Here is a 27968-nt window from a genome sequence, read left to right on the forward strand (position 1 = left end):
AACATTCTCAATTGAAATTAATTATTCGGATGTTAATAATTGTTGCCGGAAATAGAAAAAAGGGTGAAAAAAGAAAAAATGACAAGAATAACGGCTATTTAACGTTGACAGAAGAAAAAAAAAACGAGACTGACCAATTTTTTTCGTCTCATCGCTCATCAGCAAGTTATATCCGCCGTCTAATGAGGATGAGCAGCCCGATGAGAGAGAAAAGAAAAAAAGAATATAGGGAATTTCATTTAAAACTCGATTTGTATCCAAGGAATGAAAAAAGAAAAAGAAAAGAAGGGAGAGAGAAAGCGACTGAATGGCGATAGATATATAATAATAGGAAGGAAGAGGATACACAAAGTTGGAAGTTGCATAGCGGTTTTCATTTTTCAGTTTTCCAGTTTTCAACTTCCACCAATTCCCTCCCTTTGTTAATTCTGTGTTGAGCGAGTGGTAGTTAATTAAGAAAGAAGAGAATATAACAAAGTAAAGTATAAACAAAACGCCTCCCCTGATCCCCTTCCCCAGGCTTTAATTTTTTATTTATTATATTTATACAAGGAATTTCCACTTTCCAAATTTCCAATACCCTCCTCAGTCCTCTCCTCACCTGTTTGTCTGGCTCTTTCTTCTCTGGACAGACTGGACTCCGGACGACTCTACTCCCACATCAACAAAGGGCAGTCTGCCTTTTTCCTCTTTGTAATATCTTTCAAGGTCTGTTGGTCTGTCTGTGACCTGTCTGTGATCTATTTCTCTCCAGATTGCAGACACCAAATAAGCTTAAAGCTTCTTAAAGTTAAAGGCGGTAATTGTGGGGTGCCCACCAACTTGCAAACTCGATCCAAAGTGGCTGCCTTTATGTTAATTGGTAAGTATTCTCGCCTCCTCACCCAATCAATGATTCAATTGCTTCCAATTGCTTGGATTGGAGCCTTGGGAGACTTTGGAGTCCCTTCAAGCTCGAAGCTTTGAAGTTTAAAGCTTGAAGCCTGAATTCTGGGTTTTAATATAATTTAACTTAATCGAATTATTTGCTCCAGTTGTTGTTCTGCTTGTTTGTTTGGACACCCTTTCTTTACTTACAATCCTCAGCTCAAGTTAACTGTTTCGTGAGAGGAGGGGTTGCTTAGGTTACTCCAATTACCAAATACGAAATGCCTTCCTTTCCTTTCCTCCAGTCCAGTAGAGTATTTGTAGTACAATTGTTGGATTGCTTTACTTTCACATTTAACATTTCATTCAATGGACGGGCAAACGTATGCATATGCAAATGCAATTGTGCAATTGGTTGCACGAGAAATCACCCCCTTCTTTCTCTTTCTCTTTCATCTCTTGTCCAGCGCCAGCGCCAACGCTAACGCCATGCCCCCCTCATGCCTTTCATGTGATTCATTCTCTTCCCTTTTCACAAAAATACTAACTAATTTTTCTTTCTTTTAGCGCCTCTAATTCTGTTGTTTCATTTTTCCTTTTGCTGCAGAAAAAGCCACAACGCTTGACCAATCACTCACCCTTCCTATAACAGACAAGGTTTGTTTTTTATTTCATCAATTTTATCCAACTCACTTATTTCTTTACATACCACTACTTAATGCTCCCTCCCTTCACACTTGGTCTACCCTTGGAAAATACATACATATGTATATAGATAGATAGATAGATAGATAGATATAATAGTTTTTAAATACCAATTGAGAAAAATTAATATCTCAATCTCAAAGACAGAGAGAGTTCTAATCAAGCCATTTGGGTGTCACTCGTGAATAACAACCTACTACTTGTGCACTTTGGTGGTTGACATTTAATTATGCCTTGCTTGCTGTTTATGTTTCACCTCCTTGTGATGCCCATCTCCATCCTTTGGTCTATAATATTTGAACAATCTTCGTTTCTGGTTCATATGCATGCATTTCTGAATTCACCACTGTTGCATGTGTGAGAGAGAGTTTGCCTTCAATAAGTTGCAAATTTATATACATAGAGAATCGTATGCATGTGTCTATATACATAGCCTCAACTGTGCCGATGCTGATTGACTAAAATTTGTTTGGGTAGCAGATATAGTCAGTCTTAGGATATGGGATGCCTGGTCTCAACACCGAAAGATACACTAGGAAATAGGAGGAGGCCCGCAAACATTGGGGAAGTTTCTGTCTATGTCCCCGGTTTGAGAATCCCTAAACCTGTTGATTTCTCTCAGTCACTTGGTGATCACTTGTCCAAGAGTTTAGTGGAACGCCTATCTGCATTAAGGACTCGCATAGTTGTGATGGCTGCCCAAGAAGGTCCGACAATTACCAGAACGAAGAGAAGAGCTGCTACTCAACATGGTTTGTCATAGACACAAGCTTGTTGATTTTTCCAAATGATATCTGAAATCATATATTTCTTTATCTGAATGATTCTTGTCCTCAGGTGGTTCAACATTGGCCGATCTTCAGCAGGCTCTCAATGATTACTTGCCTGTCCTTTTGGGATTAATGAAAGATGGTAAATCATGATCTCATGCCATCTCATTAATTGTATCCACAAGTTTTAGTAAACCCTAAAGGTGTTTCTTATTTCTATTGTGAAGGAAGCCAGCTACACCACAAGGTTCAATTTTTGTGGGTAAATCAAGAGGATGATGCAGAGGTGGGCATGTAGGAGCGCGCTCTTAAAACTCATATTTCTTTGTTGGGCATATTATAGTTTTTGCTTTCCCCATTTGGTCATTCCTCAAATGGTGTTCAGATTCCATGATATTGTAAAGGGAACCTGGCTTAATTTGAATGAATGATTTTCAGGAAACAGCTATGTCTAATGCATGGTACGAGGTGCTGTCGATTTTGCACTTAATGGCAATGCTATCATTATCACAAGCTAACTTGTTACTTCTTCCAAGAACATCTGCTGATGGTTATCAGCCAAAAGTAACAGAAGGTAGGCATTATCACATGAAAACTGAGCTATAGACAATTAAATCATGTTTTCTTTTGAATTTTATCAACTCAATTATTATCCTACTTTGCTTGTCGAGTTAACGAGAAAAGTTGTGTTGCCAATGCTTTCTGGAATGAGTACACCTTTAATGGTGATGAAGTCCTCTCTTTAGAGTTTCGAAGAGAACTTAGTGCTATAGCACGAAACTGTTGCCTGAATTTAAGAACCAGATGCAGTAAGTTTTGGGTGAAACCTTGTATGGTTGACTAGGAACTATATGAAAAATAGTAGACATTGGAAAACCGGAGATATGGACAAATTCATTAGATTATGTCATTAAACCCTTAAAAGCAGGATGCTGATATGTAAAGAATTCACTAAGGCGAGTGAAAAATGGATTTCATGATCCATATACTTAAATCGAGATTCTTGTGTTTGATACTTCGTACTAAGTTCTTTGTTTCACCTGTTTATATTGCATAATCAGAAATATTGTTTTCGTAAGACTTCTAAAGGAAATTAACAAAACCTGTGCATGCAGTAGTTGTTGTTGGTCTACCTTTAGGTTTGTATATTGCCAAGTTTTTCATTTGGTTGTGCCTTGCATGGCTCTTTCTTTTTCATTGATCATACTATGAAGGTTCCATTGTTTACTTGTTGCTACAGAGAGTAGACGAGCTTCCATTGATATTTTCCTGAAGGCAGCAGGATACCTTGATTGTGCAGTCCGACATGTTCTTCCACAGTTGCCTACTGAGCTCAAGTTTGTATCAGTTTAAAAATTGCACTGATTTTAACTTTCTGCTTGTTATCATGTTCCTAATGCTGTTATTTATAATCTTTTGACTATTGCTTGATTGCAGGACAAACCTGCCAGTTGACTTAGCAGAAGGAGTTCTTCGAGCTCTTTGCCTACAAGCATTAGGACAGGTAGTACCTTTACTTAAATGGTCTGATCTGGTAAATGTTGCATTTTATATTTCAGGCTTCATGCTTCTGAAACGCCATCTTATTTATAAAACATAAATATTGCAGTCAGCCCTTGTGAACCTATCCTGCTTAATGGGCACAAGGGGTACAAGTGCAATAAGTTTGATTTTCATTCATCTTTTTTCTTTCTTTTTTGACATCTCATAATGGTCCAACTTATCCTGAAAATGAAATTAAGCTGGAACCTTTGTCTTCTGAAAATTATCTTTTGCTGACCCTTTTTATCACTTCCACCATCTCATGTAGGGTGTTGATATTCAACTTGGAATGGCAATTGATAGCACAAAAGCCACACTTGCAGTGAAGCGAAGGCTTGCATGTGAAATGGTAAAGTATTGGCAACAGGTAAGAATTTATCATCATTGCCGGTTTGATCTTGTCAATTAGTAATATCATTTAATGTCTGGGATTTGTGTAATAAATTTTCCATGCTTCCATTGTGTCCCGATTTCTGTTCATCTCCTTTGGCTGTAGTACCTATATTCAAAATGTGCAATTTGAATTTGGACCATTGTGAATTGAGTTGGAAAGAGGAAACATTAGTCAGCCCGAATAGCATCAATTTAGGGTCTGAATTTAGATATTCTAGATTAACAGACCATTATAATGATCCTAAAACCGCATTGTGAGTACATGATGGATTCCATCCATGGTAAGGTGAAAAAACTAAAAATGATAACAAAGATCCACCCTCTGAATACTCCAAACATCAGGATCTAACCTCCAGTCTCGTCTAAAATCATATTTTTTATCAGTATTCTTTTTATTATGAATAGAGGTCGCACTTGGTGCGATGGCAAGTGCCTTCGCCCATGAGCGGTAGGTCTCGGGTTCGAGACTTGGGAGCAGCCTCTCCATAAATGGGGGTAAGGCTAGCCGACATTCACCTCTCCCAGACCCTGCGTAAAGCGGGAGCCTTGTGCACTGGGTACAACCTTTTTATTCTTTTTATTATGAATCCAATTTTTTGCTACATTCTTAGGTTTTCCTTTTGCATTTCCCAACATTGGGTAATTTTGGCTGTTCTCTATTCGGAGTAGTTGTGAGAAGTTCCTTTATATTTCATATCAGTTACATGTCATATATAGGTTGTTAATTCTTATGGTTCACTATGTTTCTCATGATTACACTCGTCATCCGAGCACATTATATGTTTGTTGAATCACATGGTGATCCTGATTCCTGAAGAATATTGCTTTCATTCTGCCATTTATTTGCAGGCTCAAGATAACCTTATGAACCTTCCCTTATTAAATGGTTGGGGTGAAAAGCATCGGCTCTTTGTGAAGTGGAAATATGTTGAGGCAAAGGTATCTTGCACTTTCTGCATGTCCTTTTTTATGCTCTTACTACTATCCTTATTTAAACTTATGAGTTCCTTCCTCAACGCCCCTCCCCCTCTCTCCCAAAGATAGCATATTTAAACTAATGAGTTCCTTCCTCAACGCCATAGTATTTATGAGAGTAATATGGAAACCAAAAGCATGATTTATCCTTCTGAAGGAAAAATAATGGACTTTGTAGTGATTCCTCTAGAAAGCAAAGCACACTTGTAGTTTTCTAAAAAAGATATCAGGTTGGTCATATGTATTTTCTACTTTGGGGATTACTTGCTCATTTGGTTTGTCTTCCCTTGTACTAGATTGTGTGCATGCAGATTTTGATACGCTATTGCCTTTTCTGAATGAGTAACTGCCAAACGAAAGTATCTTGAACTATTCATGAAGTATGTTGTATTTCATTCTTTCGAGTTGATCTCGCTGATAGAGAGGGGGCTTATGCCGCTAATGTAGAATATTTGTTTTCATTACGATTGAAGTTTGTGTTCTTAACAGCTGACCAAGGTTCTTCCAATTTTAACCTTCCCATTTTAACCAGGCTGCTGCATATTACTATCATGGTTTGATCCTTGATGAGGGTAACACTGAAAAATTTCATGGGATGGCTGTAGCTGCCTTGCAAGCAGCAGATGAGTATTTTAAAGAAAGTAGGAAGGCATGCGACGCATTTAACGCTGCTCCCCCTTTGTCGAGGTAGGGAGAGGTTCTATTTGCTCATTCATTTTACTGATTTCGATGGATGCCATCTAGCAGATTCTCTGCTGTTTTTCTAGGGGCAATAAAGTATGTGCTGTAGCCGCAATATGTTTATCCTCTCTCCCTAACTCCATTAGCGTCAAACTCAAACTTGTACAAGGACAAACCTAAAATCGTCATAAGTATGAGATTTACAACTTTAGGCCATTAAAATGGAGTTCAGTTTTTACGAGAACTCTTCCTAAGAAGACTGTCTCCTAAATTATCTACTCTAGAGTCATTAATATGGAGTCCAATCTCTAGATATCAGCAAAGATTAATCTACAGGCCCTTCTTGAAAATTGTGTGCGTGTCTCGTATGTAGCATTGGTTGTTTCAAGGTTGAAATGTTCATTATCTGATCAGTTTTCTAGTACTTTTCAATTGTTCTTTTAATTAGCAATTGCTTATTTAATACACATTATGCAGAAATCCACCGCTCTGGGGAACCATGAAGTATCTATCTGAGAAAATTCCTAAAGATACTTCAAGCAAAGTGCGGATAAACCGTGATCTGTACTCACACGAAAAGTATGTCCCGCCTGCGAGAACTATTACTAATAGTATTTTATTTTTATGCCTAAATGCAATTCCTTTTCACTCTTGGCACCCCTAATTGCAATCTCAATGTTCTTGGTTGATGATACATAGAACAAACCCTTGGCAATAATTAATGTATGGTTTTGGATACTTCAACTACAGAATCATGGAGACAGCGCCAACATTGCCCGATTTTGCTTTGGCCTTGAAACCGGATGAATTCCAACTTCCTCCAGTAGACCCCTCTTGGAACATGGAGCACATGAATAAGGGTTCCAACCAGCTCTAATGACAGAATATAAGCCATATACGAGAATACTTTTGTGCATTACAGAGTACAAGTCCAAAAGCGTGGATGGCCATTCGAAACCGGATGGATTATTCTTCGATCGCTGTGCATCCATTTTCCCTTATAAATTTCTTTTGTTCCGTCCCCCGTGCGTAATTTACTGTTGATAGAGCTTTGTACAAGTCTCCCCTCTGTTGTGTGTAAGTTGTTAATTGACTGCTTCAGGGAAAGAGCTGAATGGTTTGTTTGCAAATTAACAAAAACGGGGTGTTTGCCCATCAAAGTTAATCCAGTACGAATATGATTGTCCATCGCTTTCATTTCATACAAAAAGCATTCCAAAAATTTGTGTTTACAGCCTCGTTTTGCTGGCTGGAAGTTGGATGTCACGTTGGACATGGAATCCGAGAGGATCTTGGGTTTCAATCCACAACTGTGCACGTGCTGCTCTATAATTTCTCCTCTAGGTGGAGGTGGTGGCTGTAACCAAGATTTCTCCTGTAATCTTTTCATCAACAGAACAAGGATAATCAAGCACAACATCACACATTGTGGCTCCAAGAGGTCGGAATTTCAAACGTGGAACTGCAGCAGGCCATTCTGTATAAAGGTGTTGATAGCTCAAGTTGGCTGTGGATGTTTGTATCGAGTCTATTGACACTTTTTTGTTGTCCGGCGAAAATACAAGAATACATTCAGTTTCGACAAAAGCACAGCAGAGAGTTTATCATCAATAGTAAAACTAAAAGAAGCTCACTTCCAAGTCGCTACTTGCATACAGGTGTAAGTTAACTCTATTCAACATGTTTAAAAGTGAGCGAGAACAATCTTCTCAAGTATAATTCGAAGAGCTTGTGTGATTTTCTTTCCTTTTTCCCCTTTTGTTTTTCCGTTGCCAAGGTTAGGAAAAATCAATTCTAGTCTTCACCATTTCTGCCATCTCCATCCAATTGCTTTTGCTTCTCCTGTTCCTCTGCTAAAAACAAAGAAATTCCAACAGAAAGAGAAAACCAGTGAGTTCAATATGACTAGACCTATGACTCTTAGGTACAGCCAACGGAATAAGCATTTGATTCTCATTGTCACAGGTGATAGATTAGTTAAAAGTGTAAAGTGATGCAGTTCCTTGAAACCTTCAAACCATTTCCTAACCAAATTCAATGTTAGTCTCTTACATTGTAAGGCAAGCACATCAAGGAAAACACTTGATCTTTTAAATGCAGAGGGCCAAATTGAGGCTCCAATTATGGTTCCGAAACTGTTTACTTCCAGACAATGCGACCGAATATCCAATTGGACACAATGTGAGATGGATATAATTTTCCATAATTTCCCAGTAGGTGAAGCATGAACCGTTAAAAGTAATAATGGCCAGGAAAGCAACAGTACAAGTTAGGAAGAGATCAACTGCCTTATTTCTGAAAAAACAATATGGTAATGGTTTTTGAAACTTATGGCATGCCTTCTAACCAATCAATTTAAGAAAAGATTTTTCATGATTTCCATTCTGTTAAATGTAGCTTTAAAGGGTAATGGTTAATTAGAAAATGGCAACACCATACCCATAAGTTTAAGCATTGCCTTTTGGGTTCGCTTTTCAAGCTTATCAAGCCTCTTCTGCACATCCCTGCGAAGTTCCCAGTTTGGTTTTTTAGGAGCAATATTCACAAACGGGTCCTGAACGTTGATCCAGAATAAGCACAAAGTGACATAAGGAACAATCCTTTTGAAAAGCACAGAAGCTAGTGATTAACTGAATAAGAGACTGGGTCTCGAAATTTAGAAGTAACCAAGTACCTCTTTCTTCTCTGATGGAGGTGGTACTCCTGCAACAGGGTCTTCAAACTTTGGCAGCACTGGAGGAACAAGCTTTCCCTCCTGAAGCTGCTTATCATGAGGAACATAATTTCGGAATTTCATGTTGGTATTACTGCACAAATTTACAGTTTAAAGTTAAAGCATCAAATTTTTTTTCTGGATCCTATAAACTTGAAGACCATGAGAACAGAACAATACCTATGTATCATAAAAAATAACAATAATAATAATAATAGTGAAAAGCATCCTGACATGGGCTTTCTAATATAAATCAAATATCTCACAACGATAAACAAATACAACCATGAAATTAATTCATATGCTACTAGAAGTGAAGATAATAGATTATGAAAAAAAATGGAAGCAGAAGTCTCATATGTGTATGGTATGACAATATCTACTTCCAAAAATTAATACCGCTGCCCATTTTGGGGATTATTTCAGATTTACTCTTGTCCTTACCCTAAAGATCTTGTGCTCATGATGAAACTACACAATCCATTGTTATGTTATCCCCCAAAAAACCATAAATCACATGCATACCTTGTGCTTGTTGAGAAACATGAAATATTAAATGCAAACAAAACCGTTTAGTATCATCTCTAATGACACGTGTGAATAAATACTGAGCAATTACGGATTGCAAAAATTGTGGGCAAATAACTAAATATTGTTCACATATATCAACCCACAAACTTGTGAATTTGAAAGGAGGAGGTGTTGCGCAACACCTTCAGGGCATTCAGACGAAAAAATTAACATAACACTTGAATAAGACTAATAAGGAAATGGAGGATAGGTAAGGGATACTAACATACAAAACATGAATCGGATGTACTCACGTTTCGTCACTAATTGGATTGCTTTCATTAGTGTTATCGTGAACTTGTGCGGAATCCTCATCTGGAGTGTTTAACAGTTCCTGAGCTGCTTTAAGAGCTCTTAGCCTCTCTTGACGTGCTGCGACTGCTTGTTCAATGGAGTCCTCTTCAGCGGCCATGGCTTCGCCTATGCTATACAAATGAGGGAGAACCAGTCAAACATATAACAGATGAAATGACATTTAAAAAAAAAGAAAAAAATTGGCTTAAGCACAAAAGAAATTAAAAAAATTCAGAAGATTGTTAGAATTTACACCAGACTATCCTATCCAGCATGATATTCCTAATCTTTAATCTTTAATCTTTAATCATAAAGGGATATTAATTAAAGGTTATGCCCAAAAGATGTGAAAAAGGTAATTTGTAATAACAACTGGTTAAAAAAAAAAAAACCCTAGGCTGGGCTGGTTGGGCAGAAAAAGGGAAGAATACAACAGAAGCGTGTCTTTCGAACACTCTAAATACGAATCTAATGAGGAAAAAAGGTTAGGGCGTTTCAATTGAAAAACGAAGAGAAATCAGCAGCAGGTATAATAATAATAATAATTATAATAATAAGATTGAACGAAGGTGCGAGTAGAAGATGGAATACCGGAGAAGACGAAGAGAAGGTCCCTGACCCGTCGTCTGCAATGCACTGTTAACGCTGTCACTTTGGAATGGAATCGAAGAATTGAGAATTTGAGAGGGAGGAGAAACAAAAGAGGTGGTAAACTGCACAAGAAAGATACAGACCGACCACACCACACCACACCACAGCATTGAGATTAATGGGCTTCTTTTCGTGTTGCATGAGTTGGGCCAGGTGGGATAATGGGCTTCTGCTGAGCGAGCCACGTAATTAAAAATGAGTTGGGTCTGCCTTGCGTGCCCCGTATGTATATTAAGTATTGTCTCCCTCATTTGTATACCATAGGCAAAGCAACTTATAACTCGCAGTTGTTGTCACTCAATACTACGGTTCAGTGTTATTCATATTCACTTGGAGGTGAGAGTTCTTAGGTTTGAATCTCGTGGATGACAAATTTCATACCAAATTAGGCTACTCATTGTGTGGCTTAGCCAAACTCCTCCTTCCCTTAGTGTAAAAATATTGTTTTACTTAAAAAAAAAAAAAAAAAAAAGACTCACATTTGTGAAAATAATTGAAATCTTTAGTTTTAGGTAATATTTTCCTTACAAGTTAACGAAATTATCGCAAGACTTTTGGATGTGATCCTACCATTTATAAAGTGTCGGAATTATTTTTTATTAATTTTTAAAGTTGAAAAAAAAAATTAAAAAAATAATATAAACTAATAGCGAGGTCCCCAAATAGATTTGTAAGTGTCGAAAATCTTTGGAATGTGGTAAATTAATTTTAGAAAACATGTGGTGTGACTAGAATGACTCAAATTTTGGCTTATAATGAATATTGTAAAAGTTCTCAAAATCGATTGGAAAACATGGGTTATATATAACTCATAGTTTTTTGTGAAAAAATTGAAATTTTTAGTTTTAGAAAAAAAAATTCGTGGGAATTAACAAAAATGTTGTAAGACATTTGAATATGATTGTAACCTTTATTAGGTCCCGAAACTATTTTACATTGATTTTTAAAGTTGAAACGTAGAATAAAATAACGAAAACTAATAACGGGGCCCCAAAGAGAATTGCAGGTGTCTGAAATCTTGTAAATGTCCTAAATTAATTTTAGGAACACATGTGGTGTAAGTAGATGGGCTTTAACTTTTACTTATAACGAATATTGTAAAATTTCTCAAAATCGATTGGAAAACCGTGGGTTTTTTAACTTTAGGAAATATTTTGTGTCGGAGTTAAGGAAAATACCCTTAGACGTGATCTTTCCGTTTATTAGGTTCCGAAGATTTTTAAAGTTGCAAAATAGAAAAATAATATAAACTAATAGTGAGGCTCCCAAATGGAATTGTAGGTGTCAAAAATCTTTGGAATGTCGTAAATTAATTTAAGAAAACATGTGGTGTGATTAGAATGACACAAATTTTGGCTTATAATGAATCTTGTAAAAGTTCTCAAAATCGATTGGAAAACGTGGGTTATAAATAACAATGTTTGTAAAAAAAACTTGAAATTTTTAGTTTTAGGAAATATTTAGGGTGAGATTTAACGAAAATGTTGCAAGACCTTTGCATGTGATTTTATCCTTTATTTTGTCCAAAAACTATTTTTCCTTGATTTTTAAAGTTTTTGAAAAAAAATAATGAAAACTAATAGCCAAGCCCCAAAGAAAATTGTTGGTGTCCGAAATCTTGAGATTGTCCTAAATTAATTTTAGGAAACATGTGGTGCGAGTATAATGACTTTAACTTTGATTTATAATGGAAGTTGTAAAAGTACTCAAAATCGATTGGAAAACTGTTGCTTATAACTCACATTTTTGTGAAAAAATTGAAATTTTGGGCTTTAGGAAATATTTTGCGTCGTAGTCAAGGAAAATATTGCAAGATTTTTTGATGTGATCCTATTAGTTATTAGGTCTCGAAACTATTTTTAGATTTTTAAAGTTGAAAAAAAAAACGTCTTTAAATTTAGGTTTTTAAATATAACATCCCACATCGCCTAGGGGAGTGGATCATGTAAGCCTTATATGTAAATTCTCATCTCTACCTAGCACGATGCCTTTTGGGAGCTCACTGGGTTCGAGTTCCATCGGAACTTCGAAGTTAAGCGAGTTCGAGCAAAAGCATTCCCAAGATAGGTGACCCACTGGGAAGTTCTTGTGTGAGTTCCCATAAATAAAACCATGAGGGCGTGGTCGGGGCCCAAAGTGGACAATATTGTGCTATGATGGAGTCGAGTTGGGATGTGGTGGGGGCTCGGGCCGGGATGTGACAATTTGGTATCAGAGCCAATCCTTGGTTGGAAGTGTGCCGATGAGGACGTCGGGCCCCTAAGGGGGATGGATTGTAACATCCACATCGTCTAGGGGAGTGGATCCTGTAAGCCTTATATGTATATTCCTATCTCTACCTAGCACGAGGCATTTTGGGAGCTCACTGGCTTCGGGTTCCATCGGAACTCTGAAGTTAAGCGAGTTCAGGCGAGAGCATTCCCAAGATGGGTGACCCACTGGGAAGTTCTCGTGTGAGTTCGTAGAAACAAAACTGTGAGGGCGTGGTCAGGGCTCAAAGCGGACAATATCGTACTACGGTAGAGTCGAGCCCAGGATGTGGTGGGGGCCCGGGTGGGGATGTGACAATTTTGTATCAGAGCCAATCCTTGGCCAGAAGTGTGCAGACGAGGATGTCGAGCCCCTAAGGGGGGTGGATTGTAACATCCCACATCATCTATGGGAGTGGATCATGTAAGCCTTATATATATATTCTCATCTCTACCTAGCACGAGACCTTTTGGGAACTCACTGGCTCCGGGTTCTATCGAAACTTCGAAGTTAAGCGAGTTTGGGCGAAAGCATTCCCATAATTGGTGACCTATTGGGAAGTTCTCGTGTGAGTTCCTAGAAACAAAATCGTGAGGGCGTGGTCGAGACCTAAAATGGACAATATCATGCTATGGTGAAATCGAGTCCGGGATGTGACATTAAATCATTGATTTCAAGTGTTTAAATATGAATTAAAATAAATTTTGCAAGAAAAAATAAAATTTGAACAACATAAATATGACAGTTTGTTGTTATGGTAAGAGAAAAGAAAAATTAACAACAAAAACAAAAATTGAAAAAGAAAAAAAAATCCAAAAGGAAGGGATCGGTACGATTTTAGCGACTTGGCTGAGGGACAGTGGCAAACTTTTCAGCGACCCTTTTTGACGAGAATCGGTAGAAAAGTACTGATTATATCATTTTCTATTTTTTTTCTCCTTTTTTCTTTTTCCATTGAAGTTTTTTTTTCTTCCTACGTTACTTTATTTAGATTTAAATACCCTTGGATTTAGATTTAGATTTATATCCTTATTTATGAACTTTTTGACTTGGATTATAAGAGGAATTTTCACCGAAGATACATTTTGTAGAACATGAAGATGATGGTTTGGCGTTGTGGTAGAAAAAAAAGGAAAATTAAAATTAAAACATAAAATAAATAAAATTAATGGTTAGGAGCGGGAGACACAGCTCGAACTCATGCCCTCTGGAAGGCCCAAGGCGCAGCAGAAGCAATGGAGGCCTATGAAGTTTAGAGTTTATAGGTGTGAATAGTAACGAGCTGTAAAAATAACATTCTGAGTTCATCGAGTTTTAGAGCCCAACGCCTTTGAATTTTTTCCCCTCACCATACCGCGGCAAAGAAATGTTTTTTTTTTAATTTTAATTTTTTAAGAAGGGGTTACTATGTTAAAAGTTGCAATTTTATCATGGTTGATAATGGCTTATAAATACCCCACCTTAAACCATGGTCGACCCTTGAGATTGAAACAAAACCTTAATAAGAGTCCTATAAATGACCACCCCAACACCAATGATTCGTGCGGGTAACAACGGTTGACCCGTGGGAATAAAACCAAACCTAACCCCTATATATACCCTACCCTCGACACCTATGGTTCGTATTAGAATCATACCTGACATATGAGATTAAAACTAAACCCTACCCCAACACAATTGTTTGTACGGGCAACAAAGGTTGACCTTTGAGATTAAACTAAATCCTATCTCATATTGATAGTAGCTTATAAAGGCTCCATCCTGGTACCAATGCTTCATGCGAGCAACACCGGTTGACCTATGCGCCTGAGCCCACAACGTTTTGTATGGGTTAACTTGTCTCATTTTTCGTGCATATGGGCGATCTCGTTTTTTGTGCATTGCACCGCCTCATTTTGTATGCCACATTTTTTGGTGTGTTGAGCCCGCCTCATATTACGTGCACAGAGCCTGCCTCGTCTCCGTGAGCGGAATACTCCTCGTTTTTTTGCACCTGGGTTCACCTTGTTCTATGTATGGGAAGTTCATGCAACGAGCCTGGCTCGTTTTGCATGCCACAAGCTCGTCTCGTTTTATATGAGCATAGCCTAACTCGTTTTGTGTGTACAGAGCCTAGCTCGTTTTCTATGCACAAAGCCCTCTTCGTTTCCATGTGCCTTGGTTCGCCTCGTTCTGCGTGCGCAGAGTCCACCTAGTTTTGTATGCCAGAAACTCGTCCTCTTTTTTGTGAATAGAGCTTGTCTCGTTTTTGCACCCACGAGCGGGACTTTAGGGAAATATTTTTCTTGGGAGTTAATGGAAATATTGCAAGACCTTTGGATGTGATCCTAACGTTTATTAGGACTCAAAACTATTTTTTATTGATTTTTAAAATTGAAAAATAGAAAAAGTAATATAAACTAGTAGTGGGTCTCTAAAAAAGCTTTGTATGTGTCAAAATCTTGAGAATGTCCTAAATTAAATTTATTAAACGTGTGGTGCATCTAGAATAACTCAAATTTTAGGTTATGAATCTAGTAAATTCTCAAAATTCATTAGAAAACATGAGTCTTATGTATTCAATTGAGATTTTGAGAGATTTTAATTCTTTTAAGGGTATTTATTTAGAAATTTTAGGGATTATCTGAAATTTAATGTGTATTCAATTAAGATTTTAAGATTGAATATTAAAATATTTTAAAATTCGGGTGTATTCAATTAGAGTTTGATTTTAAAGGGTTTGAAAAAGTTTTAAGGAATTTGAGGGAATTTGAGGGATTTTACAGTGTATTTTAAGCATCCACAAATCTCCTCCCTCCAAGAAATTTTAGGGGAATTGAATTATAATTTTAAATAAAATCTCTATAAATCAATTAAACTCTATAAAAATATATGAATTTATAAATCTATTAAAATCTCCCAAATTCCCATTACACCCCCTATACAATGATCTAGTTCTGGAATCAAACAGTTCTATACTGCTCCGTTGTATTGGGTTCAATGATTACCTCGCCGGAGAATCCAAAACATATGCTTAGCTCCAGGGTCCATCTCAAGCCAACCCCAATCAAATTGACTCCTATTACACAAATCTCAGGAGTAAATTTCCACCAACAACAAAGTTGTTGCAAAGATACAATTCCCCAAGAAATTTTCAATCTTGATGCTTTCATAAAGCTTCAATCCATTTAGGTTTTTGCAGAGATTTGAATTTGTTCAATCTCGGCAAAACTAGAACCAGAACCAATGGCTGTGTCCAATTCAATCCTGTGGGTCTCTGCAAAACCCCCAATTTCTAACATATTTCTCCAAAACCCTAAACACCTTTTGCCCCAAATCTCACCCCAACCTCTCCGTTTTCAATCCTCAGCAATCCACTGCGGTCTGCGTGAGATCCGGGTCCGAATTGATTCCATAAAAAATACCCACAAAATCACCGAAGCCATGAAGCTCGTGGCGGCTGCCAGGGTTCGGAGGGCCCAGGAAGCAGTCATCAATGGCAGACCCTTTGCTGAGACGCTTGTGGAGGTCCTGTACGACATAAATGAGCGGCTTCAGTGTGAAGACATTGATGTCCCTCTCACAAATGTTAGGCCTGTGAAGAAAGTTGCCATTGTTGTGATCACCGCTGATCGAGGCCTCTGCGGCGGCTTCAACAACTTGGTGGTAAAAAAGGCCGAGGCCCGAATCGCGGAATTGAAGAAACTTGGGTTAGATATCACTCTGATCAGTGTTGGAAAAAAGGGTAACTCGTATTTTATGCGTAGGCCTGAGATTTGTGTTGATAGGTTTATTGAAGGTGGGTTATTTGCAACAACAAAAGAGGCTCAGGTCATTGCTGATGATGTTTTTTCGCTGTTTGTTAGCGAAGAGGTTGATAAAGTTGAGCTTGTGTACACTAAATTTGTGTCGTTGGTGAAATCTGAGCCGGTTATACATACATTGCTTCCATTGTCTCCGAAGGGGGAGGTTGTTGATGTGAATGGGAATAGTGTTGATGCAATTGAGGATGAGTTCTTTAGGCTGACAACTAAGGAAGGTAAACTGAGTGTGGAGAGGGAGAGTGTGAAGATAAAGAGGGAAGGGCTTTTGCCGGTTATGGAATTTGAACAAGACCCTGTTCAGATCCTTGATGCCATGATGCCTCTCTACTTGAACAGTCAGATTTTGAGGGCATTGCAGGAATCAACGGCAAGTGAACTCGCGGCGAGAATGAATGCTATGAGCAATGCCACCGACAATGCAGTTGACTTGACGAAGACTCTTTCAAATGTTTACAATCGGCAACGACAAGCAAAGATTACAGGGGAGATATTGGAGATTGTTGCTGGAGCCGAAGCACTAAAGGAGTTTGAGTGATCTCAGGATCTTCCTCTCCTTGTTCTTCGTTCCTTTTTGGGTCATATTGTTCATGATGAAAGTTTTGTGATTGAATTCATTAGGCAATTTTCTAGGCGAAAAGCATCAGAATAGCAATATTGTTTCTTAATTGTAATGATGATCAGAGCGCTCACATTGACAACGAGATTAATAACATGGAGGAATATATCTCATTCTTGTTCTATCCTAACAATATTGTGCAGTTTCTTCCATGCAGTGACTCTTCTGCTTTCCTGTTCAAATGATTAAGTGCGCATTGCTAGTTATTGAATACATCCTATTCTTACAAAAGCACAGAAAGTAAGACAAAAGCATATCCTGTTATTTGTGATTTTGAGTTCTTGTCGGGATTGGAGCTTCGTATGTGAATCAGATATTTTCATCTCCTACTGCTCTGACTAAACTTGCTCGATTGATTGTGTCCATAGGTCAGAAACGTGGAGTTACAGATGATATCACCTAGCAAAAATTACAAAATCATGTAGTATTGAAATCTAGTTCTTTCGTAGATGTTTCAGTTTCTTTCCTTGTTTATATAATCGTAGTTAGAAAGATTGTTTCGAGACACTGACGGGAATTTCTGTAGAACTTTATCTTTCTTGGAAAAGAAAGAACATTTGGAAAGTAATTTCTCATTTCCTAGGGAAGAAACTAGAGAAATTAAGGTTCCTATTGGCTCAACACTGTTGATTGTGACTCTGCCATATATTTGGTACTGAAAGAGTTGCCTTTTTTTTGGGGAAATAATATAAATTCATATGCAGCTTTTTAGTATATACGACCTTGACAAAAATCAAGATCTTCTCCGCCTAATATAAAGAAAAATGCTAGGGGAATTATGTTTTAGGCTATATTTTGTAAATCACATGATTTGGCGATTGATAATTGAATTTTTTATTTAATAATTTAAAAAAAGAATCCAACCATTGAGCACCACATCATGTAGTCTAGAAAACATAATTCTAGTAAATGGTCTCTCTAAATCACGCATAATAATGATTAGTGAGTAATATAAACATATAATTTCAAGATAAAGTTGCCAATCTTTTTCCTGGTAGATGCGAACTCTTGTTATCTTTTTGCTTTTACACTATCCTGCTTTACTGATTGAAAATTTCCAAAATTACAATAGAAGAAAATGGCCTAGAATAAGGTTGGATGTTTACTTATTTGAAATGAGTACAGAAATTATTCTCATCCTTTATTTTCTCTGCGTCTATCAACACTTACAGAATAAACTGATCATGCAGGTCAGTTGAAGTTCTGATTGTGTGATACACTCAGTTCTTGGATCTTTGTAGTTATATATTTATAACTATTGTAGGATACATGATATGACGTAAATGACATTCTATGTAGATCCGTATACCATTTTATATAAAATCTCTTATATCCTAACATCACGTGTTGTGATTTTGTCTTTGTGCGAGCTCATTTGCTATGCTTTTTTTGTCACAACTCAAAATTGCTATGTTTACATCAAAAGTAAAAGGCAACCGCATTGATTGAAATACATATGGAAAGAAAGAACGGAAGAAGAGAAAGTGCAACAGACAAAAAACATTTAAATAAACAGCTCCCATATCCCCGAAATTGTAGATGTATTGCCAGATTAATTCAAAGTTTCATTCTAAATCTACAATTATTAGCTTTAATGCTAATCAAATTGTTAGCACTTAAACTATCCACCACCAGCAAGCATTCCCCCAAGATGGTCACCTTCCTGAGCTTCAATTTTCCGAGTTTAATTGCCACTGGTGCGTTAACCTTAAGATCCAAGGGGATGCGTCCGGTTTGTTGTTGCTGTTGCAGTGCATTCATCAAAGTGCTTCCGTATTGCGTTTGGCCTGTCAAGTCCACATTGAGTAGTGTTTTGTTCTGATGACCTTGGTAAAACTTCGGTAGCATCCCTTGACAAAGCCTCGTGTTTGTATACCACACGCTCAACCGGCCACCTTTCTCATAGTAAATCCCGATCTTCTTGTTTGGGTTATTGGCTGTTATCTTGACATCGAATTTAGCATATAAGGTCATGCCCAAATTGAGCGTTAAGTCGCTGATCTTCAAGCTATCAACCGAGTAATTAGGAAGTTTAGGGTGGAAGATAAGATAAAGTATGCCAGCGGTGGCTCCTATTATGATCAATACAAGGAGAAGGATGCCCATTGTCCACCACATGAATCTGCAGCATGTACATGAGCTTCTCTTTTTTGGTGGGTTTGCTTGGATTACAGTATTAATGGTACGTCCTACTACTGGTAATTGTAAAGGAGCAGAGTGATTATTCGTCTGAAGCAGCTTTGTTTTCTCTGTCGCTTTCTCTTTCTCTTTCTCTGTAGTCGATGATGATGAACCGTGTCCGTGCAGTGGCACCACCGGAGGCACAGGCGGCAGTGCTGTTGGTGGTGCCTCCACATCTCCAGCAGGATGAACTCTAACTCTCTGGTGATCAGACATCTCTATTGTTAACTTTCGAAACAAAATGCCACCGAGGATACAACCTTCAAGTCTACGCTTCCGGTCCATGTATATAAATAAGTGTGGGTTTCCTAATATTTGCGTATGGTCCTCCAGCCTTTCCTAAAAATAATTCCTACGACTTTTTGGGGAGAAAAAATGCCTGATCACAGATCACCCTCCTCACCTACTCACAACGACAACATATCACAATTTACACGTACAGCGCCAATGTGTATAATGTATGTGTGGTGGTTCAGCTAATCGAAGTTAATAAGCAATCAAATAAGAATAATTCCTTGGTTGGTTGCCTTCATTCCTTGTCTGTTACAAATTCAAGAGTGTAGTAGTTAATTTGTTTGTTGAAAGTCAGCGAAACGGTAACGCGGATATAAGGACTGACAAGGTCAAATTTCACAAGAAAAAATGCACTCTATTACTATTCTGGAATTCATCCAGAAAATAGAGAAAACTATGAATTAGATTGATAATATATTCACATATGTATATATTATTCAACTTTGTGTCTGTTGGTACCACACATATTGAGCCTCAGACTTTGACACATTGGGCCTCAACATTTGGGCCTCATTACCCAACCCATAATTATGTAAAAGGAGGAGCCCCGTATTCTATAAAAGGGGACTCCTCCCCCCTCACAAATCAAACTCGGGGATACACCAAAACATACAAGTCTCAAACAACTTAGAGACAACACTCTCTTTCTCTGGGGGATTTCCCCTCACATTTGTAATCCATACATCCATACAGAGAAATACAATCAACATCAGTGTGGACGTAACCCAAACATTGGAGTGAACCACGATACATCTTTGTGTTTTTGGGCGTTTGCATGATTCATTGCCGGATTTACGTTGTTTCAACTTCCGGTTTTGTGCATCAACAATGTCTTTTCTTGAACTACAAGATCAATTCATTGATTGCCAGACAACAAATCAAAGAATCTCCAATCCGATTCTCGAGCATGAACTCTGTAATTAGCGATTAATACGGTTGGTGGATTAAGTCTCGTCTCAACTCTTACACCCAAGATAATAAATAAATAATGTCTTTATGTCGCACCAAGTGGATACATGCATATTGATTGTGTTCTTTATGTCTGTAAATATTGCAGCAGCGAACAGTTTACAATAATGTTTAACCAGCTGGGGGAGGAAGGAATTACAGTTACAGTTACTCGAGTTAGCCTTCCAACTTCCAAGGGAAGGGATAATAATCCTCCACGAGTAGATAAAACTTGATCACAACAACGATCGAACAATCAAATCTCGCATGTAGGACGTAGCAAGGCAATTTGTGCTCTTGTTCTACCAAGGACCAAGGTGACCAAACAAGGGAAAACTAGTTTTCCATGTGGATGACACAACGCAAACACTTGCCTTCTCGCATGAGATTGAAAGCTTTGTTCACATCTTCAAATGGCAGGTTATGTGTTATGTACTCATCAACTTGGATTTCCTGCATTTTCAAGTTAACAAAACATATATTTCAAATTATTAGGCTCCGTGTATTTTTTGTTGATTCATAATTCTTCAAGCAAAAGCTTTTTCATAACCAGAGGAATCAGGACTGCCGATCGGTCATGACAAACAGGACAAGAAGGAAACAGCTGATAAGAAAAGAGAACTAATATAATATTACTGAACATGACATGAATGTAGTTCTGAAACTTGCAAAATTAGCACAGGAAAAAAAAAGGCCAAACCGGAAGGCTTCAATATTATTATCTATTTGCTAATATAAAAGGAAATATTTTCATGATCATCCTTGAATCATTGAGACATTAGATATTTATCAAACTAAGACATGCTAAAGTGTTAACAAAAAGCTCTATTGGTTAGGCATGCCCTGTTGCATTTTCTGGTAACTACCAGAATGCTAGGACCAAAGATGGTCTGCAGATTACCCAACTACATGAGGACAAAATGAATTCTACCATAATGAAAGGTAAAAGGACACTTCATATTAGATGATATTCTTTCTTGAAGCTTCAGTGGAATTTTAGTCAGTTCAATTACCTTTTTCGTGTACATTTCTACTAAGGAAGGGAGATCAGATTTAGGTTTCCATCCTCCAAATAGCGATCCCTTCAATGTTCTTCCGGTAAGAAATGCTCCATAATGAGCTGTTATTTCGGGCTTCACTTTTGGCACACCAAGTGTAACTGTCAAACCCCATCCCTTCAAGCAAACACCAGATAAAAAAAGGCCAAGTGGAATGAATAGAACTTCATCAATTTATACACAAAATTAATGAGATATGCTTGAAAAACAAAAGGAAACCATGACATATAAGAAACTTACATCACAACATGCCTGCAATGCAGTAGTTACCATGCCAGTGTCACCTATACATTCAAATGAGTAATCTGCTCCTCCGCCTGTCAAATGCTTAATAACCTGAAAGAAAGTTAGCTCACATTTAAGTTTCAAGCCAAATGAAATGCAAGTTGATCCACTATCGTTCCTTACTGTAGAATTCCAATCACCCAATTCAATCTACCACCAAGTTCCAACAATCTGTCACGCTGACTATTTAATTATTATTAATGTATTTCTTTGATAATAAGTTTAAATTGAGGGAGGGGGATGCATCTATGGTTTGGTCAGAATTACCTGTTGAATAGGTTCTTTGCTGTCATTTGGGTTGATAAATTCTGTAATTCCAAAAGCTTTGGCTGTGTACCAGTAAGAGCATCATTATTTAACATATAACTCGAGAGTCAGATAGAAGAAAACATCTGTCCAAATATTACCATTTTCACCCTTTTCAGGATTAGTATCAACACCAATTATTTGAGATGCTCCCCTAAGGTTTGCACCCTGTGCAACCTATCACACAAGAAACAATGATGGTTTGAATTACATGCTGCATTGCTGCTCCTGTCATTTTTGAAAGGCCTACTGTAACGGTAAAGGCAAAGCTGTACTTACAGAAAGGCCTACTGTCCCAAGACCAAATATCACCACACTTGATCCATCAGATATATCAGCAACATTCCAAGCTGCACCCAAGCCTGAAAATTTGTATCCATACATGACACATATGAGAAATATTTTTCCTTGACCAGGAATTGTCATTACCATTACACGTACAGCTACATAGATGTACACGTAGGGGTATGTGAGGGCTATCATAAACTGAAATTGCATTCCTCTACTTAAACCCTCTGAGCTATATATGTGTGTGTGTGTGTGTGTGTGTGTGTGTGTAATGTGTGTGTGTGCATATATCGTGTGTGTGTGTGTGATCTCATGGCAATATCAACATGACTTGGAACTCTACCTGCAGCTACTCCACAACTGAGAAGGCATACTTTCTCCATAGGCACAAGTGAGCTGATTTTGACAGCACATCCTGAGTGCACCACAGTATATTCACTAAAACTTGAAACTGCACAATAATGGTAAACGGGTTCCCCGGTGGCATTTATAGAGAAGCGTGTCCTCTGATCGCAGTGCATTAAGCCTCTCCTTTCGAGCCCCAGGAGTTGACAAATGTTGGTTTTACCTGATGCACATTGCCTGCATTTCCCGCATTCTCCAATGAACACTGTTAGCACATGGTCACCTTGAGTAAATTCAGTCACCCCCTCGCCAACACTCTCGACAATCCTGCAATAATATTGCTATTGGTTAGGTTAGTACCTAATATCACCATATTCATATCATACAGCAGCAGCAGCAACAACAACAACAATAATAATAATATATAAGTAGATGAAAAGGAAAATAGAGAAATAACTTACCCTGTTGCTTCGTGACCAAATATCCGAGGAAAGATAGTCTGCACTTAAAATAACAGAACTTAAATAACTGCGAGCAGTCAATAAAAATTTGAAGAATAAGAAAGAAGAAGAAATACCTGAGACTCCCAGGCAGAGAGGTCGCTGCGACAGAGAGAGGTGCATACAACTTTGATCCTTATCTCCATTGGCTGAGGTGGACTCACATTCACTTGCTCTATCACCAAAGGCTGTCCAGCTCCCCATGCCACCGCGGCTGCTTTTACATTTTCATTTGGATTTGGATTTGGATTTTCACAAAACATAAAAACAGATGAGTAAGTATTTTCGTATTTGATTTTGACTTTAGTTGTAGAAATTAACAAACATATAACACATACCTTTGCAGGTGATGACATCGACATCGACATCATGGACACGGGGTTGTTCTATGGAAGTGGAAGTAGGCAAAGACATCTGCTCAACTCACAACTTTGTTTTTCAATCGTTAATCAACAAGAAGCAAGCGGAGACGAGGTTGGAGGAGTCGGCAGTTGAAGTCGAGCACTTCCCTGGGGGTGTTGGGGGTGGGGGTGGTTGGTAAAGGATCTCCTCACCTAACCGTTGCATTATTTTATGGGTGGTCTTTCACCACACACCCACACCTATGTTATTTTTTCTTTTCTTTTTTGGAAAATTGGAGTATTAATTGGTTTTTGAATTTTAGCCAAATTGCTACTTTAGTTCATCAACTAAAAATTATATGAGTCTCACAATTACTAGACAAAATCTACTTCTATTAAACTTTTACTTATTGTAACAATTGTGATGTAAAAATCAACTTTAATATGTTTGCTTCCTACATATAGAAATCAAATCATGAGAACCAGTGTGAAAATGAAAGAGAATTTGTTTCATACAACTAATATTGTGGAAGAAGGAATCAAAATAGGACTTGGATTGTCTGCCCTACTCATCTCATACCCTTTCCATACCCTCTCATATTCTTTGGTCACATTTAAGCCACATCAACATTTTATATTTATTTTTTTATACAAATAATAAGACAAAAAGTAATGAAAATATAAAATGTTGACGTAGTTTAACCGTAACTAAAAAAAAAAGGAGGGCATAGAAATGATATGAGATGGAGATGGCAAATAATCCAAGTCCATCAAAATGACTTCGATGTCGATGGTATAGGTGAGGTGGTTAAAATAAAATATTTGTAAACAAATGGGCTTGTGCATCCCCTTTGTGGTAGGGTCAGCAATTAGAACGGATCAAACCGGGAGCTAAAGTTGGGCTGGTACATCCATCTTTAAATGGGCTTGTCATGGTTTGGTGGAGAAAGGAAACCAATTCCAAAATTCATTAGAACTTCTGAAATCAGGACCTCTCACTTAAGATAACAGAAAATTCACTGGGCTGTAATGTACTTGTGAATTTACGTTACGGTAACTTGGCAGGGTAATTGTGCACGGACATGGGTCCTCTCCGGATTCATGTATCATAATTCATGAAATTCATGTATTCAAATTCATGTATTCGAGCTGTTGGAATTTGATTCAACGATTACAAATAAAGACTCATTTAAAAGTTATAATAACTTTAATTGATAGATTAGGACACATGGTTCCGAAGAGTACCATGTTCATTGTTCACAACCCCCGAGTTTTGTATGAAGCGAAATGGCCTTAAAATAGAGAGAGAGAGAGAGAGAGAGAGAGAGAGAGAGAGAGAGAGGGGCAAACAACTACCAGTGGGGAATAAGAACCAGAACCATCAACACGAGAAGACAGCACCAGGAGTTCAAGTTAGTCAACATGTCTGTGTTTATTGTGAATTCTCCTTCGTGTGCACTGGTGAGTGAATAATCCGACAGGCCCGAACTTTTCATTTTTCTATTCTTACTCATCTGCTAATCAATTTTGATGAGTAATTGACAATTGGGTAACAGTGGAAATCGAAGAAGCCTGGCCCTGGGTTTATTAAACCACCGACATCACCGAAGCAACAGGTTCCCAGAAGCAGCAGCCGCAGAAAATTGCGTTTGGGGAACGGCAATGGGATTAAGGCGTTTTTCTTCAATCCCAACGAAGAACCCATCCTCAGAGAAGCGCTTAAGGTACTTGTTTCACCTACTACTACCTCTGTCCGCATCCAACGCCCATTTTTTCAATAATTCATAGATTACCCATGCGTAATTTGGTTGAATGATGTTTGGAATCTATGTGTTGTTGATTTATCTGATACCTTGGATCTTGGTCTACGCGTTTGTATGGTTTTCTTTTATTTGCTGATTTTTTCTATAATTTTGTGAGGATGTTTTACGGTTTCCGAGAGGTTAGATTTTTGCCAACTGATTCTTGCATTTTTCATAATACCGAATCTACTCTCTCTCTCGCTCTCTCTCTCTCTCTCTCTCTCTCTCTCTTATGCATATGTGCATCGGATGAAAAATTTTACTATGAGCCCTTTGGGCCTCAAGCTTTCATTCTTAGAATCTTATTAATTGCTTTGCTCTATCGATTCTTGTTTTTTCCTTTACGTTATTGCTCAATAAAAATTAAATTTAAACGAAAAAAAACCCGTTGAACCCACCTTTGATATGTTATTGTACAGCTAAAGTTGCTCTTCTATATTCCTAGCTTCATCCTTGTGAAATTTTTGAATCACTTCATGTCTTTTTTTGAAAGACGATTTCCTCTTTCATTGCACCATCTCATGTTCACTTATGAAATCACTGCATTATATTTTGCCTGGTCCGTATTTGGATTGTATCAGTATCTTCTAAAAGCAAGATCGCATGCTACTTCAATGTTTGCTTTGGTAAAACAAAAAGTAACTCTTTGATCAGTCTCTTATGACATATGAGTCACTAATTGACCGTATCTCTCATTTGTTCGGCCTTCTATGCTTCTACAGTGTTTTCTATGGTATGTGCGAGTAGATAGAGGATTTCCTATGAGAATGCACATTGTTTTGTATGTAAATGGTACAATATTAGTACCATGATTTTCTCTGCTTATCTCATCATGTAGGAGCCAGTTGCCTTCATGGGAGGGATGTTCGCTGGTCTTTTACGGCTTGATTTGAATGAAGATCCACTCAAGGATTGGGTTTCAAGGACTGTGGAAGCCACTGGAATCACCGAGGAAGAAATTGTTGCTGACGGGTTAAAACCAGCAGGAGAATCCCCGCTACAGATTGAGATTGAATAACATTTCACACTATGTACACTTGGCTCCCCTGGTTTGTTAAGCATGTAATCATGACCCATTGAAATGAGTTCTACTGGCAACTTACCTCATATACTTCTTTGACACAATGAATCAGACTGCCTGCGGATTCATTGCAAGTATTATTCTTATGTGCTTATGGTTTCACGATGACTGCATTTGGAAGAGATAACATAAAGACCTGTTTACCGAAGTGGTAAATGGTTTACTTCAAAATTGCAATTTGCATTAACTTAATCTCTGCTGGACTCGGGTTTCAGATTTGGATCCTAAAACTCGATTTATTAGTTCGATGGGTTTTAGTTGTGAGTTTTGAACTTCAAACATTTTTTTGTTTAACTTCTAAACATTTTTTGAACAAACGATATTATCTATACTAAAGGGAAGGGGGGTAGGCTAAGCCTCACAATGGGCTACCAATAATGTGGTTCAAATTTACGTTTGGCGAGAATCAAACCTGAGACCTCTCACTTACAAGTGAGAAGAAATACCACTAGACCGTAGTATTAAGTGGCTAAACTTCCAAACATTTAGTTACCAGGGATATTAGCTTAATTTGAAAACTTAAGGGACCATCTCCGAATATCAAGAGTCCTAATACATTCATGATATGTCTCATTCTAAACGAGTAAACATGCACCATAGTGGTTTGATTCAATATTTGATATAGAGGATTTGTACTAGCGAAATTGGCCAAACTAATTAAAAAAATGAATTCTTGTTGCCAATTTGATTGGAACCCAATTCTCTTAAAATTGTTAAAATAGTAAATTGTAGCCATGGTTTTTCAACTTTAACTCAATTGGAGCAATGATCATTCAACTAAAATCCCATTACGAATGGTCCCTCAACTCATCAAAACGTGCAGATATGATCATTTTCGTCAACTCCGTTAAAATTTCCGTCAAAATGAGTCACGTGCCAAGCACGTGAGACTAAATCAAGGGGCAAATATGAAAAATCAATAAGAAAAATTGTATCAATGGTCTCTCAATTTTAACCTAATTGGAGTAATGGTCCTTCCAACATAATTCATTTTGACAGAATTATGACGGAGTTGATGAAAATGATCATAGCTACACGTTTTGATGAGTTGAGGGACCAATGGTAATAGATTTTTAGTTGAGAGACAATTGCTACAATTTACTCTTGTTAAAATGGTCATTTTATCATTTGAAATGACAAAGTTACCCATGATATATAAGACATTTTATACGTTGGGAAAAATACCTAAAAATAGGACACTTTCTTAATCTTGGGACAAAAATATGATTTTTTGAATATGCACATGGCATGCACAACAATCAGACAAAAATATGATTTTTCCTACATCTTGAAATGACCAAATTCATGTAAATGAGTTATTTCCTCTCATTTTTTTTATTTCTCTCTCTATCTACTCTCTCTCCCCCCTTCCCTCCCTCTTTCTCTAAAATTGATATTTATTGGATGTTCTTATATCAGTGAAAGATAATGGAAAATCCAGTTTGAAGATTTGATTTATTTGGAGATTGTTTGTGTTTGCTGATTGGCCCTTTTGGGAAATAAACACATTTATGTGTTTGCAGTTGCATATTGAGGATTTCTTCCTCAAATCATCATCTTCTTCCCCAAATTTGAAAACCCAATTGGAAGATTTGATTTATTTGGAGATTGTTTGTGTTTGCTGATTGGCCCTTTTAGGAAATGAACACATTTATGTGCTTGCAGTTGCAGATTGGGGATTTCTTCCTCAAATCATCATCTTCTTCCCC

General features: G+C 37.6%; 6 protein-coding genes across 11 annotated transcripts; 3 read left to right on the forward strand and 3 right to left on the reverse strand.

The window, feature by feature from the left end:
* The first annotated feature begins 236 nt into the window (after positions 1-236).
* Positions 237-7121, forward strand: LOC126626300 (uncharacterized). 2 transcript variants are annotated; one of them, XM_050295571.1, is made up of 13 exons: positions 241-862; positions 1475-1524; positions 2053-2324; positions 2410-2484; positions 2570-2628; positions 2781-2916; positions 3583-3679; positions 3780-3846; positions 4153-4251; positions 5127-5216; positions 5785-5939; positions 6411-6512; positions 6684-7121. In XM_050295571.1, exons 3-13 carry the CDS (start codon positions 2072-2074, stop codon positions 6808-6810), a joined length of 1260 nt encoding a protein of 419 aa, XP_050151528.1. In that variant the 5' UTR covers positions 241-862; positions 1475-1524; positions 2053-2071; the 3' UTR covers positions 6811-7121. The 2 variants fall into 2 exon arrangements, with proteins under 2 accessions (XP_050151529.1, XP_050151528.1); XM_050295572.1 differs by lacking the exon at positions 1475-1524 and having other exon boundaries at positions 237-862.
* LOC126626302 (uncharacterized) lies at positions 7104-10288 on the reverse strand. 3 transcript variants are annotated; one of them, XM_050295574.1, is made up of 5 exons: positions 10102-10288; positions 9471-9641; positions 8608-8740; positions 8373-8487; positions 7104-7783 (listed from the first exon to the last, which is right to left on the reverse strand). In XM_050295574.1, exons 1-5 carry the CDS (start codon positions 10269-10271, stop codon positions 7728-7730), a joined length of 645 nt encoding a protein of 214 aa, XP_050151531.1. In that variant the 5' UTR covers positions 10272-10288; the 3' UTR covers positions 7104-7727. The 3 variants fall into 3 exon arrangements, with proteins under 3 accessions (XP_050151531.1, XP_050151530.1, XP_050151532.1); XM_050295573.1 differs by having other exon boundaries at positions 7104-7786; XM_050295575.1 differs by having other exon boundaries at positions 7104-7786; positions 9471-9636; positions 10102-10233.
* A 5030-nt stretch (positions 10289-15318) lies between these two features.
* On the forward strand, positions 15319-16963 carry LOC126627431 (ATP synthase gamma chain, chloroplastic-like). Its single transcript, XM_050296963.1, has one exon. The coding sequence runs from the start codon at positions 15637-15639 to the stop codon at positions 16747-16749; it is 1113 nt and encodes a 370-aa protein (XP_050152920.1). The 5' UTR covers positions 15319-15636; the 3' UTR covers positions 16750-16963.
* A 1212-nt stretch (positions 16964-18175) lies between these two features.
* Positions 18176-19311, reverse strand: LOC126626718 (NDR1/HIN1-like protein 6). The gene has a single exon (XM_050296114.1). It carries the CDS (start codon positions 19294-19296, stop codon positions 18388-18390), a length of 909 nt encoding a protein of 302 aa, XP_050152071.1. The 5' UTR covers positions 19297-19311; the 3' UTR covers positions 18176-18387.
* Positions 19312-20280: 969 nt separating this feature from the next.
* LOC126627178 (alcohol dehydrogenase-like 6) lies at positions 20281-23613 on the reverse strand. Of its 3 annotated transcripts, XM_050296610.1 has the most exons (11): positions 23374-23598; positions 23113-23252; positions 22997-23034; positions 22759-22862; positions 22534-22605; positions 22182-22264; positions 22004-22079; positions 21864-21925; positions 21552-21647; positions 21267-21428; positions 20281-20706 (listed from the first exon to the last, which is right to left on the reverse strand). In XM_050296610.1, exons 1-11 carry the CDS (start codon positions 23447-23449, stop codon positions 20590-20592), a joined length of 1026 nt encoding a protein of 341 aa, XP_050152567.1. In that variant the 5' UTR covers positions 23450-23598; the 3' UTR covers positions 20281-20589. The 3 variants fall into 3 exon arrangements, with proteins under 3 accessions (XP_050152567.1, XP_050152566.1, XP_050152565.1); XM_050296609.1 differs by having other exon boundaries at positions 22534-22862; positions 23113-23249; positions 23374-23613; XM_050296608.1 differs by having other exon boundaries at positions 22534-22862; positions 23374-23597.
* A 1017-nt stretch (positions 23614-24630) lies between these two features.
* Positions 24631-26430, forward strand: LOC126627529 (UPF0426 protein At1g28150, chloroplastic-like). The gene is made up of 3 exons (XM_050297116.1): positions 24631-24837; positions 24933-25100; positions 26017-26430. The coding sequence occupies exons 1-3, from the start codon at positions 24799-24801 to the stop codon at positions 26194-26196; spliced, it is 387 nt and encodes a 128-aa protein (XP_050153073.1). The 5' UTR covers positions 24631-24798; the 3' UTR covers positions 26197-26430.
* The last annotated feature ends 1538 nt before the right edge of the window (positions 26431-27968 follow it).

Source organism: Malus sylvestris, chromosome 6, assembly GCF_916048215.2.
Source record: "Malus sylvestris chromosome 6, drMalSylv7.2, whole genome shotgun sequence".
NCBI classification, from domain to species: Eukaryota; Viridiplantae; Streptophyta; class Magnoliopsida; order Rosales; family Rosaceae; genus Malus; species Malus sylvestris.